The sequence below is a fragment of the Chelonia mydas genome, chromosome 7, assembly GCF_015237465.2.
Source record: "Chelonia mydas isolate rCheMyd1 chromosome 7, rCheMyd1.pri.v2, whole genome shotgun sequence".
NCBI classification, from domain to species: domain Eukaryota; kingdom Metazoa; phylum Chordata; order Testudines; family Cheloniidae; genus Chelonia; species Chelonia mydas.
The window spans coordinates 102,856,009-102,873,817 of record NC_057853.1 but is presented as its reverse complement, the minus strand read 5'-3'; the positions used below and the strand labels follow the sequence as shown (position 1 = coordinate 102,873,817).

At 46.3% G+C, this 17,809-nt stretch overlaps 1 protein-coding gene across 2 annotated transcripts; it reads right to left on the bottom strand.

Annotated features, from left to right (window-relative positions):
• Positions 1-10,579: 10,579 nt before the first annotated feature.
• On the bottom strand, positions 10,580-14,974 carry NKX1-2 (NK1 homeobox 2). 2 transcript variants are annotated; one of them, XM_037905784.2, is made up of 2 exons: positions 14,711-14,974; positions 10,580-13,287 (listed from the first exon to the last, which is right to left on the bottom strand). In XM_037905784.2, the coding sequence occupies exons 1-2, from the start codon at positions 14,940-14,942 to the stop codon at positions 12,665-12,667; spliced, it is 855 nt and encodes a 284-aa protein (XP_037761712.1). In that variant the 5' UTR covers positions 14,943-14,974; the 3' UTR covers positions 10,580-12,664. The 2 variants fall into 2 exon arrangements, with proteins under 2 accessions (XP_037761712.1, XP_043408007.1); XM_043552072.1 differs by lacking the exon at positions 14,711-14,974 and adding an exon at positions 13,374-13,673.
• Between the last annotated feature and the right edge of the window lie 2,835 nt (positions 14,975-17,809).

The following is a 17,809-nucleotide window of genomic DNA, read 5'->3' as shown; positions in this document are numbered from 1 at the left end:
GGGGACTGGACTAGATGACCTCTCGAGGTCCCTTCCAGTTCTATGATTCTAAGGGAAGACCGCCATTTTGCATTGTGGGACTTTGATACACACACCCCCTGAGGGAAGAGGGAACCACATAGTGACCTGGCCTGAGGGTTGAGTCACGAAGAGGAGGCTGCAGTTCCTGGTCTGCAGGGCGAGAGGATGACGGAAGGAACACCACCAGAGGAGGACACAATACCAGGCCAGAGCTAATCCCCAGATGTCAAGGAGCAGGTACCACTAGCAGTGAGTGCACCTGTGACAGGTATACAAAACACTGTCATGCAGACTGATTCAATTATAGTGATCTTGAAATATCAGATCTCCTTGATGTCAAGCACAAGCACATGCCACGCTCTTAACTGACCCACTCTCTGAGTTGAAAAAGGCCACCAGAGGGCAGTTTGCAGCACACGCCAATGCGAACTCCACCAAATGCAAAAGATGTGGTTGACCATAAAGCGGATAAATTACAGGCCCTTGCTGATAAACATGACTCCAAAGGTTTCTAACATGCGGTCAAAGATGTGTACAGGCCTACCCAGTCTGAGTCTGTCCTGATACCACTAACAAGTGCTAAGGGGGTGTCAATATTGACTCAGGGTACGTCTACAAAGGGATAAAAGACCCGTGCCATGGCTGCAACTGGCCAACGTCAGTTGACTCCAGCTTGCGGGACTCAGGCTACAGGGGTAAAAATTGCTTTGTAGATGTTTGGACTTGGACTACAGCTTGAGCCAGAGCATCTACATGAGGGTTTTTCAATCCCAAAGTCTAAGCCCCACGAGCCCAAGTCAGCTGACCCAGGCCAGCCACAAGGTGGTTTTATCTTTGTGTAGACATAGCCACAGTGGCCAGTGCAGTAACTGTTGTTCTTCCCAGATTGGCCTATGGAGTCATGCCAAAACCCATAAGTACAAACTGTGATTGTCAACGTCATCCTCAAAATTGAGGTGACTGGCACCATGTGTGTGCGTATATAGATATAATCAAAGATATCATGACAGCCACAATGAAACACATATGAGTAAAGCAACCAGAGGTGTACAAAGTCACCTACCAAAAGGCTGAAACACCGTATCATGCAGTTTGTAAATCAGTTGCAATCATCAACATCTTCCCAGCAAAACTTGTATTGAGTGTAATGCCAGAAATAGGCTCTGGCATATGTCAGTTCCCAAGTCAGTGAGGAACCATAAAGCTCTATTTAAAATGACTGGAGCTGATATGCAGTCATATTCTGTCGTGGAAAGCAAAGAATTTGTCCAGCTTCTAAAGATGTTGCAGCCCTCCAATCCACTTTTCTCTAGGAAGATTTTACTAACCAGAAATATTACCAGATTAGCTAGTACCAAAGCTGCTAAAAACAGATTTTTTATCTCATTCCTGGCCAATTCATAGACCAAAACCAACATTACCCAATCAATCCTTGGCGACCTGACTTCTTAGCAGACTGATGAGGCATTTAATAGATCAGCTGTTATGATTTGTAAGGCCTTTGATGATAAACACCCAGGTGTCTTTATTATCATCACTTTTCTGAACATGCTATACAACTGGCAGATTGCCAAAGATAGCCTCCATCTAGCTTTATTAAATAAGGGGGCAAATGCTGAAAAGGTTTTTAGCAATTGTAGTGTGTGCACTGTGAGCTATGTTGCACAAACCTTGTAGCTGTGTATTAATGAGGCTCTGTAGAAGCAGATGTCCATAGGCAAGGTGGTCAATATGACCTGAACGTTGCTAATCCCTTTTAAGCACTCAGCTAGTGCATCTTCAAGATTCTGCATCTTACAGCAAAAAGTTCACCTGCTTCAAAAATGTCTAAACCAGAATGTGATCATTAGATGGAATCCACTCCAGCCTTCGCTACTATATCCTGCAATGACTGATCAATCATAAATGGGTTCTGAGTGTGTTTTGCATTGAGGAGCTGAACACTTCCTATCCAACTCCTTCAGTGGACACTAGTAGACAGAGTGGGTCAAATTTATCCCTGGTGTGGGTAAAATCATGGAATTGCAGTCAATGGAGTTACAGAAAGAATTAATTTGGCCCACTGATAGCTATTCTTGAGCCCTATGGGCATTTAACGAGCAAAATAAGCACTGGGCAAGCCTGCGCCATTACGGTTTTATGTGTATTAGCTACTCTGCACAGCAAGGTCAGCACAGCACACCCTTTGGTGTCATCAGAGTTCCTAGTGGAAATCTGCCCAGAAGTTACTGCCAGGCATCTCCCTATTTAATTACAACCTGCCCCACCATGAGCAGGACTTTTTTTACATCCAGCCTTGGCAGGGACAAAATGGAAGTGTCTCTTCTGAGGGAGCTGTTCTGCCAAGTGAGAGGGAAGCACAAGGAGTATTGCGGAGGTACTGGGCCTGTGTGTGGATGTCCTGTCTCACGGTCTTGTCTAAAAGGGTCTTGAGCTGTCCAGTTTTTGTGCCATCCATTAGCTCCTCTTCATGTTCCACATAAGGTTATTGGAAGAAAACTCCACAAATGGAAATTCAGTTTCCTAGCCTCTGCTCAGAAACCCATATAAGGGGTAGGATATATCTTATTACTTAGTATTCCATCAAATAGGGGGGTTTTTAAAGGCAGATTTATCCCATTGGATGTAAGGAAATGGGTTTCCGTTTCATGCTTCTAATGGTTTGTAATAATATGTTTATGAAAAATACGTTATCTCTTCCCTTTGAGTTAATACACTCCACTGACAATTCCAAGGCTATAGGGGCTGTTTTTTCTATCTTGAGCCAGCCATCGGACCCTATGCTATATTTATGAGATTTTTACAAAATAAAAGTTTAAAGCTACATTTAAACTAAGATTTCTAATGCATCCTTAATTATGTTGTTGTGACTAGCTCTAGCATAATTCTGTAGGTCATAAGGTTAAATAGAGTAGATTTTAAAAGGGGATGGTTGCTTGTATGACCAACAATAACATTTTAGTTATGTCTGTTATGAGAAGGATAAACAAGTTTCATGATTCGTGGTGGGTGATGATCACTATGTGGGTCACGATAGAAATCCACCCCTTGTGTCCCTCATACAGCACCGTACAGTTTATTAAGTGCACTGTAGTGCTTTGGTTGTCTTCTTATGAAGTATCAGATATCAGCCACTGCTGCAGACATGATACCAGATTAGATAGCCCAGGGTCTGATCTGCTGTCACAAATCCCATGATGTTATTCTAGAATTAGAATGAAGTGAGTGCAAGCAAGAATGTGTGTTTGCAGGACCCACTGAGAAGTTACCTTCTGTTCAGTCAATCTGAACTCTCAGTTGTTGATGCATGAATATGGCTGACATTATTACCGGAAGTCAGGGAACGACCAATGTGATGGGAATGAGAGAGACTAATTTCCTTATACTGACTGGAACATTTTTCATTTAAAACTGTTTTAATTTAAGAGAGATTCGTTCTTTGTATTTTACATGTGGGACACAATTGTGGTTCACATCTAACATTTATGTTTGTCTGTGGGTAAAGCCAATTTTTGCCTGATATTATTGTAAAACTACATATTCATAGCAGTCATGCCTTGCCCTAGAGATAATGGATCTTCAGTGGAACATTTACAAAAGTGATAAAGGCCTATATTGAGAATAACATAATCCGGACAATCTAATGTTTGAATGATGGAACAATTGCTAACAATTTCGTTCTCAGCACCGGGTTTGGAATCACAGCTTTGGTAAGTGGCACGTTATCATATCTAGAGCTGACTGACAAAGAGGTCATCCTCAGGGGCAGCTGACCCTGGACAAAAGAGAAAATAAGGAGTAATGTCTGGACCACTTTGTACCATTTAGCCAGAACGTCACTTGATGGATTGTGATCAATGCTGCATAATCTGCAGTAATGTTGCTCTTCACTGCTACTCATCATTCTTTCAACACTGTGTGGTACACAAGAACTAATATAAAGTTGGGGATGTTTGACTTTTTTTTTTTTTTTTGTAAAGTAGCACTAAAGCTATGACTCCAGAGCTACTGTCTTTGCTATAAAGATAAGTGTTTTCCTGGCGAAGATAGAGGGTGGAAAAAGTCATTTGGTCAGCTTTTCTCTCCCTAATTGGCATATATAAGAATTAAGTATTAAGATTTTCTGGGAAACTAGAGTAATTTAGCCAAACAGAGAGACAAAATATGTTACAAACCCTGGTGCCTTAAAAAGGCACATGAATGTCAATGCTGAAAACTCAAAGGAGGGAACTAGTGCCCTACCATTCCTTTTATTTTAATATGTAATGTTCTTACACACTTGTAATATTTCCTTATTAAAGTGGAAAACTAACCATCTTATCAAGAGCAAGGCATAGTGTGGGCCGGTGTTTTGTAAGCTTTTGAGTATGATTCTAATACACCTGAGTGCTGACCAGCTGCACCACTACTATTCTTATCCTGGGAGTCTGTTGGTCAGACTCTCAAACGTAATAAAACATGTGACTGTTCTGATACAGATAATAAATAATGCAATGGCAAAAAACCCCACATTAACACAGAATGAAGGTTGCTTAGTGGTCTGTTATCTCTTGCAGAATGTTGAATTGAGCAAACTCAAACTTCTGAAAACAGGAAATACACAATTAAATTGTCCATGCAACCATAAGTCTTCCTTCTTTCAACAATGACCAAATGCACACAAGGAATGCACCTACCACAGGGCAGAGTTAACCCTGCATGCGCAGCCTTTATTGTGCATTTCCTGTGAAATTTGAAGTTTGAGTTTTGCTCAACTCAGTGTTCTGCAAAGGGACAACATACGAATCAAACTTAACTCTGTGTTAAATAAACTAGGCAAATCAATGGCAAAAACTATATTAACAGGAAACTGTAGTAAAGCGAGAGAGCCTGGAGTATGGGGCCTGCTCCAAGATCTGAGGTCTGAACCAGAGGCTGTGAACCAAAGTCAGGCTATAAAAGCAGATGCTTACAAGTTTTTCAGTACATGAACTTGGCAAACTTGCTGCTAGTGTTGCTAAAGCATAGGCACTCCTAAGAAGTAGTGGGCACTAGATATTTTACCTAAATACATTCCAGAAGGCTAGTACAGATAGATGGTTTGACAGAACAGTTGAAAGGGATGTTGTGTCCAAGATATCAGGAACAAGGGGAGGTAACAAACAGATGTCACAGAACATGTAAGGTGGTATGTAAGGTGTTTATCCCAGTTGTTTGTCTCAGTCTATAAATGTCGGGGTACCTTGCCTTAACCCTTTCTGTGGCCAAGGGGACAGCAGAAACTCTTGCTGCTGACTGAGCCGCTCCTTCCACAGGGCACTCATGTTAATGTACTTGTGCAAGTTGTCAGAGTCATTAGGACTGTGCCTAGAGGGTAATAAATCTGGTGGAGTGCCTTTGTTCCTGAACCGTGTCTCTGGTCTTTTGCTATGAGTAACATTGAGGTCTGCTGAATTAGCAGGCTGTGCTTTCTGCTAGGGCTGATAACACCAGAGCTCCAAGGACAGAAGCACTGAGAAGCTGTAATAGCTTAGCTGCCTTGACAGCATACTGCAATAATAACATTCTTCCACCCTTCTACAGAAACAATCTGTTCCTTTTAAGAGTTAAGAATCATTTAGGCCAGTGGTTTTCAAACTTTTTTTCTGGCAACCCAGTTGAAGAAAATTGTTGATGCCCGTGACCCAACGGAGCTGGGGATGAGGGGCTTGGGGTGTGGGAGGGGCTCAGGGCTAGGACAGAGGGTTGGGGTGAGGGCTGTGGGGTGGGGCCAGGAATAAGGGGTTCAGAGTGTGGGAGGGGGCTCTGGGCTGTGGCAGGGAGTTGGGGTGCAGGAGGGGGGTCAGGGCTCTGGGCTGGGGATGCATGCTCTGGGGTGGGGCCAGGGATAGGGTGACCGGACATCCCAATAAAATCAGGACTGTCCCGATATTGAGCAGTTTGTCCCGCGTCCCAACCGAAGTATGGTCAGGATGCCATTTGTCCCAATATTTTGTTTTGGGAGCATTTTTTTTTCTTTCCTTAGGTGGCGGTGACAGGCAGGGGGAGTGCCTTTTCAATTGTTACATTCACCCGGCATGTCCGGGTCTTCGGTGGCACGTCTGCAGCGAGTACTTCAGTCGCTGATGGGCTTCGTGGCATTTTGGCGGCGGGTACTTCTTTTTTCATTGGCAAGATTTATTTCCTGCCACCGAATGTGCCGGGTGAGTATAACAACTGAAAAGGCACTCCCCCTGTGGCGGTGCCGATATTTTGTATTTAGCATCTGGTCATCCTAGCCAGGGATGAGAGGTTTGGGGTGGAGGAGGGGGCTCTGGATTTGGGGGGGGGCTCAGGGCTGTGTCAGAGGGTTGGGCTGTGGGAGGGGGTCAGGGCTTACCTCCAGTGGCTCCTGGTCAGAGGTGCAGCCAGGGTGCAGAGGCAGGCTTCCCTCCTGTCCTGGCATTGCAGACCACACTGCGCCCCGGAAGCAACCAGCAGCAGGTCCAGCTCCTAGGCAGAGGTGCGCAAGTGGCTCCCTGTGGCACTCGCCCGCAGGCACCCCCCCTCCCTGCTCCCATTGGCTGGGAACTGGCCAATGGGAGTGCAGAATCAGTGCTCGGGGCGGGGGCAGTACGTGGCCGCTTCTGGGGCGCAGCGCGGTGTCGGAACAGGTACGGACTTGCCTGCCTTAGCCAGGCAGCACTGCCGATGGGACTTTTAATGGCCCTGTCAGCGGTGCTGACCAGAGCCACCGCAACCCAGTCCCTTCCATTCCGCGAGACCCCCAGTTTGAAAACCACTGATTTAGGCTGTTGTACATATGGCGTCCTGCAATTTGCACACTAAGTCGAATCAGTCTATAGTCAGCAATCCCCATGTCATGGTGTACTCCTTGCTTTCCCTCAAACTTCTACAGCCTTGTGATCCAGGAATTGCCCAGAATCCATACACGGGCAACTCTGACCACACACATATTTTTTTACCCTCAGTGGTCAAGATACCCGTGCTGTCAGTTCCAAATATATGCACTATATGTCTTTGGAAACACCATGCCACTTCCTACCCATCCCCAGGAGCTAGTAAAATACAGATTTTTCTCAGCCAATCCAAGGCTTGCCTACTTTCTGACCTCATTGCCCAACCCCCTTCCGCCCTCCCCCCTCCCCTCTCCTCCCCCCCAATTCTTCCCCCATCACCTCAACCCCCATACAAAGTCCTCTGTCTCCAGCTCCACCCCATCTAATATAACAACAATTTTGGTTAGACCAGCTGCTGACTATTCTGCTGTGTTCACAGTAAACATCCCTATAAAATAAAAACATGTTATATTATAACAGAGATAATTTGTAATAAGCAACATGCCTTATTAAATCTTTATTGCACAGGTGTACAAAGGTTCAACTAGAAAGGTCAGTGATGGGGAAGTTCACCATGTCAACAGCATTGGCACATTTCCTCGAACTATCCAGGCAAGCGTAAAGTGGCTGCATAGAAACCCTCTCACATTCTTTTGTTTACCGGGGCATGCACACGGTGTTCCTTCCAGACTGCATATCTACACAAGCTAAGAAATAAACATGTTGTTGAATACTGTTCTCAATGTGGATCCCCAAAAGATTTAGTGGGTGCCATGCACTACTTTGGGGGGAAATTGACCTACTGAGCCAATTTTGACCTGCATCACTGCAACAGTTGGATCTCTAGCTCTGTGCAAAAGAAAAAGAAAAAAAAAAAAACCTAGAAACTTTTTTTAAAATGGCTTATATCTCTGGAACCCCTAGATCAAATGTCCTCAAATTTGTCTCTCTAACCCTACTCTGCATTCCCACTAGGCATAGCAAATTTCAAGAAAATCCATGCAAGCAACAGAATTTTAGAGCACTTAGAAGCATGATCCGTGAGACAGGAATGGTACAGTTAGTAATAGAGAATGGAGGGAAAGAGCTCCTCTGGAGTATCTGGGGGCTCTTAAAGGTGTGAAGTCGCCCATTCATCTCAATGTGATGTTCTCGGCTGAATGAGAACACCCCAAACAGATGAATACAACCTGAAACAAAATAGCTCTGAGATGTGAGAGCCTCTCCTCTCATCTCAGTGAGTGTTCCCATCCCCCTCCTGAGTGCTTTAGAGCATGTGATATGCATGAAGCATACCTGTTCTCAGCTCCTCACCCAAAGAGGTAGGACTTCCCCAGATCTTGGCTCACATGGGGGGCAGGGAGGGGGCCTCAGACCCTCCCAAATGAGCATGCCCCCTCAGAACTTGGCTCATATGATGGGATTAGGGATAGGGCATCCAACTCCTGGAGATGGGCACAGGCCCCCCAGATCCAGCAGCTCACATGGGGGTAGGAAGAGGGGCTCAGACAACTCCAGAGGGGCAAGGGTCCCCTTATCCCAGCTCATATAAGGGGCTAGGGAACAGGTCTCAGACCCTCCTAAAGGGGGAAGAGTCCCTCTAGATCTCAGCGCACATATGAGAGGGCAGAATGTGGGGGGCTGACAGATGTCCCTGCACCCTGCCCCTCTTCACCCACAGTCCTCCCGCCACTCACCCCAATGTCCCCCTTCCTAGTATCCCACCCCTCCATTCCCCCTAAGCCCTAGGCCTCCCTCACCTGAGCCCCAACCTCTCTACCTGCCCCTACCACTCTTTCTCACTTATGTCCCTTCCCATAATCCTCTTCCCCTCACTGCAGCCCCAAACTCCTGTCTCCCTATTCCCCCATTCCTCTCCCCACTAATACTCCTCCCCTCCCAGGAAGCATTCACGTTTAATTTTTTGAAAAACTTAGGTTACATTCCCCCCAAAATAAAACTGCCAGCAGAACTCACAAATTGTAGCAATCTCCAGGCACTCAGTCCAAACCAAAACTCCTTTTTTCTTAGGTGGGGGCTTCTGATTAACTTGTCCTTGTTTATGTTAATTGTAGGGTGAGTTCACAACCATCAATCTCAAAGAGATTCATCCAGTCATTAATACCTCTCAGTTTAGGAGTACAAGGCAGCAGAAGGAATCCAGGTTTGTTTGGGGAGAAAGAAGTGATGTAAGTTGGGAACCTCTTGGTCAAATGATCCCAGATTTGATTCACTAATGATACCCCATGCGGCACACCAAATTTCAAGGCAATCCAAGTAACCGTTTGGATTTTACAGCACTTTCAAAAGTTGAGCTTTAAAGCATTAAAATGGTGGGAATGGAAATCCTCTAACTGCTTTTCTCTTTTGGGTCATGAGCACTATAAAACTTTACATTTTCTTAAATACCACTATGAATTTGGGTTCCCCAAAGATTTAGTGGGTGCCATGCACAACCTTGGATAAAATTTGACAGAGAGAGACTATTTTGGCCTGTATCACATCAACAGTTACACCTCTAGCTCTGCTGAGAAACTATTTGAAAAATGGTCATTTCTTTCAGGGCTTATATTTCTGCAACCCCTAGCTCAAAATGATCCCAACTTTGGGTCACTAACCCTACACTGCACGCCACCCTCCTGAGACACACCAAATTTCAAAGGAATCTGACTAATCACATCAATTTTAGAGGACTTAGAAAGATTGACCTTTAAACAGAATTTGTGATGAAACCTTAACTATAGTGGCATTGCCATGCCACTATAATGTTTAGAGGTCCATGTTGAGACCACCATATTCCTTCTAATTAATACCCAAGTCATTTGAACCCAGGCCTCTAGACATTAAGTGCTATGTCATTAATCCACTCTGATATATCTCCAAAGCTGCTGCTGCTACCTTTTGTGCATGTTGTTAAACAGCAGTCAGTTGCTTCACACATTAGGAGGTACAGTTATAGTGATCCCACCTCCTCCCAGTTAGATCCTGTTTACCTTAAAGATATAACCTTGCTGTAACCTGGCATAGTTTATTTCTAGTGTCGCTATTACTTGAAAGAATCAAACCATCTAGTGGTGGGTTTCTCTACCATCTAATCTATCTATCTATCTGTCTTTCTATAGATATGATAGTTTAAAAGACATTAACATTTGTTTTATAAAAAATGTGTTCTATGTGAAAAGAGCTGCAAAATCAATTTTAGTTAGTCCACCCAGTGGTTTGACAGAAGCACGGGAAGTAGCAATTCATAACACCTGGGCTTAAAAGTGTTTTTCAGACACTTGCTCCCCAGGAAGCTGCAAGTTATGCAGGTGATTTGCTTAAAAACAGGTATCCACTTGATCATTGCCTCTTACCAGTCTTCAGTCTATTTATGAAGAAGCAGTGCCAGGGACGGTATAGATAATACTTAGTCCTGCCTTGAGTGCAGGGACTGGACTAGATGACCTCTCGAGGTCCCTTCCAGGTCTATGATTGGTTGGTACCATAAGAGGAGGCTGGTCCACTGACCTTTTGGTAAGAGAATAAACGCAGTAACTATATCTGGCCACGAGAGGGTTCATGGGTTTTACAGAACTGAAAATGATGGCTCAGGAACCAAGGAGTTTTAGGATTCTCCCTGGGGTCATGGCCAGGGTAGTGTTGCAAGGGATTATTTAGGTTTGGACCCTTGGGGGAAAAAGGTCCACAAAACAAAAATAATTTCATCTGAGAATGATTAAGAACAATTAAACAAAGTCTAATTTTTAAAACTGCTTTATTTAGACAAACACACCTATAGATAGATAGGACTTACCAGCTACCTTTTTGGTTGGAAAGCCAATGTGCACTTTAAGCATCATGACACAGAAGAGATACGTTCTTGAACAACATGTTGTAATAATTTGTGCAAACTGCATGAGACAGATTTTTGTGAACCAATTACTTCCTGGCAATTCAGGGATGGATAAGCCCCCAGCTAAAATTCTTTTTCATTATGGTGCTTGTAATGATGAAGATGAAATGTGATTTTCCTCTCTAACAAACCCTTTAAAAAATCAGATTCCTCTGTTATGGAAAAGAGTGCACTGCATACTGGAAGCTCTGCACTTTAACTATTTTCTACCACAATCACCCCTTTTAAAAATAATAATGTAATACTTTTCTCTGATGTATGTTTTCTACCTCATTTGGCATTAATGCTGTGTTATTAAAAGAATAATTGCAGAAAAAAGCTCTTTTGATCTAAGGCCTGATCCAAAACCCACCGAAGTCAGTAGAAATGAAAGGTAGAGAGGTAGCAAATATCACCAATAACTGGATACTTCCTCATGTGTCAGCCAGGTTTCCCACACCCTGCCTGACAATTACAGAACTAAAGTTTCAAGTAGCAGTAAGCAGTATTACTTTCCTATTCCCACTAACAAACTCTCTTCATTAATTTCTTGGGATGCCAGACTCCTAGCTTTCAATTTTTGAGCCCAATGCAGCACCCTTGAAGTCGATAGGAGTTTTAACATGATTTTTAAGGTTACAGCAATTGCCCCTTTATAAGGTTGTATTACCCACCTGAAACAGGTAACTGATCTCCAGAGATAAAAGCAGGGCTTAGGGGCATCTTTTGTTCTTATCCGCATCATTCATATAAAAGCAACAGTAACTAGTCTCAGAGTTTCTGAGTTTTCAGGTTATGAGGGATGCCCTGCCAAACCAAATGACAAAGAGAAATGTTTTAAAAGGAAACTTCAGGAGAGAAACTTGGGAGAATTAGTGTTAGGTACAGTAAATGTAGAGAGGGTTATCTTTTCCATCTCCTAGGCCTATGATTACATCTCAAATATGCCAATAAAATCCAGTGGTTACTTTTTTTTCCCCCGACGAAAACATGCTTCGGTAAAGACTCAAAAAAATCAACTTCTTACACTTTAAATTACCATGCAACCATCAGAAATGTACACTTGAACTCTGCAGCCTAATGAGAAAAAACGTATAAAATGATATACATTTATATGTATGTATAAATATTTGGACCACATAATGTCTGAATGTTCCACCTGTTTGGTTTGTCACAGTCGTTTATCTATGTATATCAGGACCTTTACTTTTGTTCATCCAAAGATATAGCGCAGCACGATTGTGAAGTATAATCTAAGAAATCAATCATTACATGCCACAAACTACACTTGAACTCAAATATGCCTTTACAGAAGCGCGGCTGCTCTGCTCATAGATATCCATCAATTTAAAGGGATTAACGGGAGGAGCCCGACCCTGGCTCCCACGGAAACTCCCATTCGTCGCGATGGGGCCAAGATCGGGCGTAAACTATGCCGGGGAAGGATGCCTTAAAATACCAAACACGTGGGAAGATGGCAAACCTGAGCGTAGTGCAATGCACGTTTTATTAAAGTTCTCCAGTTTCCAAACTCCATGTTGCATCCGGGCAGCCTCAGCCAGGTCCTCGGTTCTGACCGGACTGCACGCTCCGGTCGGTCACAGAGACAGCAAACACGGGACCGCTGCTGTCTGAACTGGAAACCTCCACCACCCTGCAAGTCGCCCTGCGCCCCTCTGCCATTCCCTCCAGGCGTGGGAGAGGGGGAGACGGGGCGGGAGGGGCGCTCCCTGCAGATGGCAAAGGCGCTGTCTGTTTCTCCTGCGGTCCTGCGGCCGGTGTTCACGTGGGCAGGGCGGCGGGGGCCGCCTAAGGGGCTGCGATCCCCCCGGGAGGGGAGCGCGGGGGCTGTGAACGCACTTGGCGGAGGGGCAGCGAGACACACCCACGGGCGGAGCCCCCGCGGGCTGCCCGCAGGGTGGGAAAGGCTGGAACTGGTCGGGCGGGCTCTTTAGAGGTGCGGGGTGTAGAAGGGGGCCAGGTAGGCCGGGCCGAGGAAGGGCGCCGCGGCCAGGGGCAGGGGAGCGGCCGCTGGGAAGAGGACATTGGCGGAGGGGTAGGAGGGAAAAGTCTGGAAGGCCAGGGCGCTAGGGCCCGGCGGGCTGGGGCTGCCGCCGCCGGCTCCGCACGGGGGCACCGCGGCGCTGGCTGCCGGCTGCCCCGCCCCGTCCGCCCCGGGGTTCTGCTTCTTCCACTTGGTCCGTCTGTTCTGGAACCAGATTTTGACCTGGGTCTCGGTCAGGCTGAGCGACAGGGCCAGGTTGAGGCGCTCGCACACCGACAGGTAGCGGGTGGCCCTGAACTTGTTCTCCAGGGCCACCAGCTGCTCGTACGTAAAGGCCGTCCGGGCCCGCCGGGGCTTGGCGCAGCTCGGCGCGGCGCGGCGCCGCTTGGAGGCTGGCGGGGAGCCGGGGTCGTCTCTCTCCTCCGGATCGGGCGAGCCGGGGAAGTCGTGCAAGCGCGGGGGGGCTGCTGCGGGCTGGCTCTGGTCCGGTCCCGGGGCCGGCTCCTCCCCCTCGCACGCGGAGCCCTCCAGGGTGGACGCGGCCTCGCTCTCTCCCTTGGAGTTGGCATCTAAGGGAGAGAAGGGGGCTGATCAGAGTGACAGAACGAGCCCTTCCCCTGCCACATCCCTGCGCCTGCCGCTGATCCAACCTGACCTGCGCCAGCGCTCCCCTCCCGCCAGCTGCTCTCCGCACGCATCTGTGTCACCGGGGACACGCGCGGCTGGGGCAGGCGCCTGCTGCCGGCTGATGTCAATTCCGCATTTGTTTATTAAACTCAGCTTGCAAAAGACACTTCCCGCCCCCCAGACTGAGCAATTGAAGGGGGCTCTTCTTTCCGGTCCCTCTTTAAAACGGGAGCCAATTTGGGATTGTTTCCTCCCTCTTAAAACATTTTTTTTAAATCAGATTTTATTTTTAAAAATGCCCTTTAAGAAAAACCTGGCCGTCTGATATGTGAAACCCTTTATGTGCCGCAAGCTGTACGAAACTCGTTTGTATGCGGCGGTATGGATCTCTAGCCAATTAAATAAGTTATTAAAGCCCCCTTTAAAGAGACAAAAATCCCCTCCCCCTTTCCATCTGCTCTTCCCAGCCGCGCTAATAGAGTTTCAGATTTGTGAGGGGCGGATCGATAGATGTCATCTATTAAAGGTAAGTTTTAATCGAACAATATTAGGATCAGGCAGGGGGAAAGAGGTTTGAAGTTGGTACCTGCAAGCTGCGGGAAGGAGATATGCAGGAGTCAGTAATAGGATATCGATCAATGGGGAGCTAAGGCATCCTCTTGTGGGGACGATTTGCACAATTATCCAGCCTGGCTGTCCCAGTGCCAATCAGGGCCAGCCAAGGAGCTGGAGTCGAAAACAATTGCATCTAACTTTTGGTTTCCCATCAGACCTGGGGGCGCTGCAGGATAAGGGTGACCCGAGCAGGGTCACGGCTCAAGGAAATCTGCACCTAATGACCCTCCTCCCAAAGCAGTTTTCCACGGCAGCTTCTTAAAGGTGACATGTCCCCACACCAGGAGCGGCTAACCGCTGCCTGCCCGCCCTTCCTTGGGAAACATTCTGCGGAAGGGGTTAATAAATATCTCCGTGTCCATCGCTGACACAGGCTGCATGAGCCAATTTTGACTTACGCTCATCAGCAATGTGTTGCTGTTCTGTGGGAGTCCTGGCTCTACTCCCACTCTAATTCACGTGCTCAAATAGTTCAGCATCAAAACGAGCCAGTCCACTAGCTTGTTTTTTAAAATATTTCATCAGGTTTTAAACCAGCTACAGCCCCGTTCTGCTGCCTGTTTCATGACATCTGCTGCAGATCCGCTAAATAATTCGCAAACACACTAAAACATTGCTCGTTGCTTTTAGCCCAGCTTGTTTTAGCCTGCGCACACAATTTATGGAACTGGCCCCTTTCGGCTGATAGACGGGACACGGTTTCTTGTTAATTTGTTTGAAAATAACCATGCAGATTGAATGCATTCCTACCATATGCCTCTGGTGTGTCCCTGCTGCTCCTTTGATTCGCGGGATCCTTTTCTACTTCAACTGCGCCAAAACTTTTCTCTGGCTCTCCTGAATGCGAGATGCTGCCCCTGCTCTGCGCCGCCGGATTGCTTTTCCTGGTAAATTTCTGGGGATCCAGGATGTCTAAGATGGAGAAGGAGATTTTATGATGGATGGGGGCCGCCTTGGCCCCACTGTCCTGACATTCCAGCATTCCCCCCTCAAAGATCCCGAAAGAGTTGTGGGGCCCCCAGACAAATGCACAGGCAATTGGCCAGCTGCTCGCAGGAAGGAGAGACGTGGTGCCAAAGATGCCTTCGGTCGATGCGTGGCTTTCAGTCCTGCGCGCTGCAGGTTCGATCCCCCGGGGACGCTGTGTCCGTAGGAGGAAGGGTCCTGAGGTGTGCAAGCTTGCGCTTTGCAGATGTCCTTCTGGAGGGAAGCGGCTCCTCTGCTTCGGTCTCGGAGGAGGATGCAGGCTTGGAAAGGGAAAGGGTTGGAAGTGGGGGTGGGGGCCGAGGAGGGGGGCTGCCCCGCCGTTGGCACTTTCTCCGCTTTCCCACCAGCCTGGCTGCCCCAGCCACGTGGAGAGAGCAGCGCGGGCTGCCTTCAGAGGGGTCTTTGAAAGCTGCACTAATATCGTTAAAGCAAGAGCCGCCGGCTGGAACTCACACACGCAGCTTGTGTGTGTGTGTGTGTGTGGTGTGAGCCAGACGTGTCTCCCAGAGTAACGTGTCATGGGGGGGGGGGGGAGGGTTAACCCCTGCAGAGGGTGGGTTAAAATCCCAGAAGAGCACAGATGTTTGATTTGGGGGAATCCATAGCTCCACGTACCAACGAATTACAGAGTCTAGTTTTAACCTAGGACATCGCTGTACCAACACGCACAACGTGTGCCCTTTCCTTAGAGGCCACCAGGTAACAGCAACACGTTGTAACAACGTGTATACAAAGTGTACCGCTGCCACACGTTCGCAGGTGCAGAAAACCCCATTGCTTCGATATAAGAAAATCTCCACTCCAGATCCAGGTCAGACCTGGATTCGCCGTATGATTGGGAAAAGGGCATAGAAATTGCAATGCTTTCAACCCTCCAATGGACCGTTTCAGGCCCGCCACCCCCTTTGCCGGCCAAAATCGCCCCGACCCGACACACTCATTTGTAGCAGGAAAGGTTCTAATAGCGAGGTTGTCCTACAGGAGTTTCGTTGCACACTGATTTAAAAACCCACTGAAATAGGTTGATTCCAAAAATGTATTTTAATTTTTAATGGTGCACGGACGGAGACAACAGGCAGACATTAAAAGAGAACTCAGGATCCTCAAAGAGTGCAAGGAATTCAAATGACTTCTAAGGGATCAGTTCACTGGGTAAGTCTCTTTGCGGTTGGGGAACATATCACACCCCTTGTAGGCCGAAAAGACTGCAGCCTGGGACATGACATGATATCTTTTAAAGGCAAATTAGAAGGTTTTTCAAGGAGCATCCACCCGGAAATAGCACTGGGAGGCTAATGATCTCCTTTCCCCACCCCTCCTGCAACCTTCTCACTGCCAACCCTCCTCGATTTTGTCATGGAGCAATAGGTTAGCAATTAATATTGTCTTAGTGGGTATGAAATAGAAAGAGGAGGAGAAACCACCACATTATAGCTCTAGGCCTCCTATACCCAGCTGGCTTGTAAATGAGCTTTTAAAGCAGCAATGTCCTTTTAGCATTTCTCATTCAAACCTCCACTTCTCCACCCCCTTGCCTGCTGCAGTATTCATCCAGGCTCTAAAACACCTACCAACTTCCCCGCTAAAATCCTCTATAATGCAAACCGTCTACTAGTTGGGATTTTACCTTCAGCATTCAGCGAAGGAGGGACTGAACCTGTTTTACTGCCTCAAGAGAAAGTTAAGTAAGTCAAATATGAAAACAGGCTAAAGTAAGAGTGATCTAAGTAGCATCTTTTAAAATTCTTGAATTTTAATAATTAAACATGGGCTTAGGTTATTACTATTTAAATATATATCATCTTTATACAGCATGGTCAAATTTTCTTGAGCAACTGCATGCATATGACTTCTGTTATTCCAGCATTATTATGTTATTACCTAGCACAGAGTACAGTATAAACCACCTTTAGATTTAAGGGCTTAATCCTGCATTCCTTGTGTATCCAAAGTTCCCAGTGAAGTCAATGGGAGTTTACAAAGTATGCAGGATTGAGTCTTATGTTTTAAAAAGGTCCAGAAAAATATTAAGCCCTTCTATGGCATTTTATGTCATCTAAATGTGGTTCAAATATTAAGAATGAGATCTTGCACTCACTGAATTCCTTGAGGGTTGTGGCATTGACATCAGTGGCAAAACTATGGGCCTGATCCAAAACCTACTGAAATAAAAGAGAGTCTTGCTGTTGGCCCCCGTGGGTTTTGGATCAGCCCCTATATCACCACGCTGCATGAAGGGCAGGATTGGGTCTGAGCTAATTAATCCTCACAGCACCCCTGTGGAGTATATATGATTCCCCTTTTATAGATGAGGAAGCTGAGGGACAAGTGACGTGAGTGAGTTACCCAAGCTCACACACCAAGTCAGTGGCAGAAATAAATATTTATATACTATTGAAAAAGAAGTTATAATCTCTCTCTCTCTTTTTCTCTCTCTCTCGGCAGATTAAGGTGGTGGCTTGATTCTTCGCCACCACAGGACAGGAATAACTCTCAATGGAAATGACTCCTACAGGAGAATAAAATCCTCTATTTATATATAAAACAGGTAGAGGGCTGACAAAAGCAGGGCATGCTTCTCTACACCACTCAGCCAGTGTGCCATCCCCCTGACCATGACTGGGGGGCCATTACCAGTTCAAGCAATCACAGAGCTGTAAATTTTTAAACTTCACACTAACTAAACTGTGTGTACTGTATCTATAAGGTGGATTTTCTTCTCACTCTCGCATTTGCATTTGACCTGACAAATCAGGATGAACACTGGAAAAAGGAATATTATTTCTGGATGAAGGATTTGGGGATGGCAATATTAATGTTGTCTGTATTTGGGAATCATCTTGTTAACATATATTTTGCACC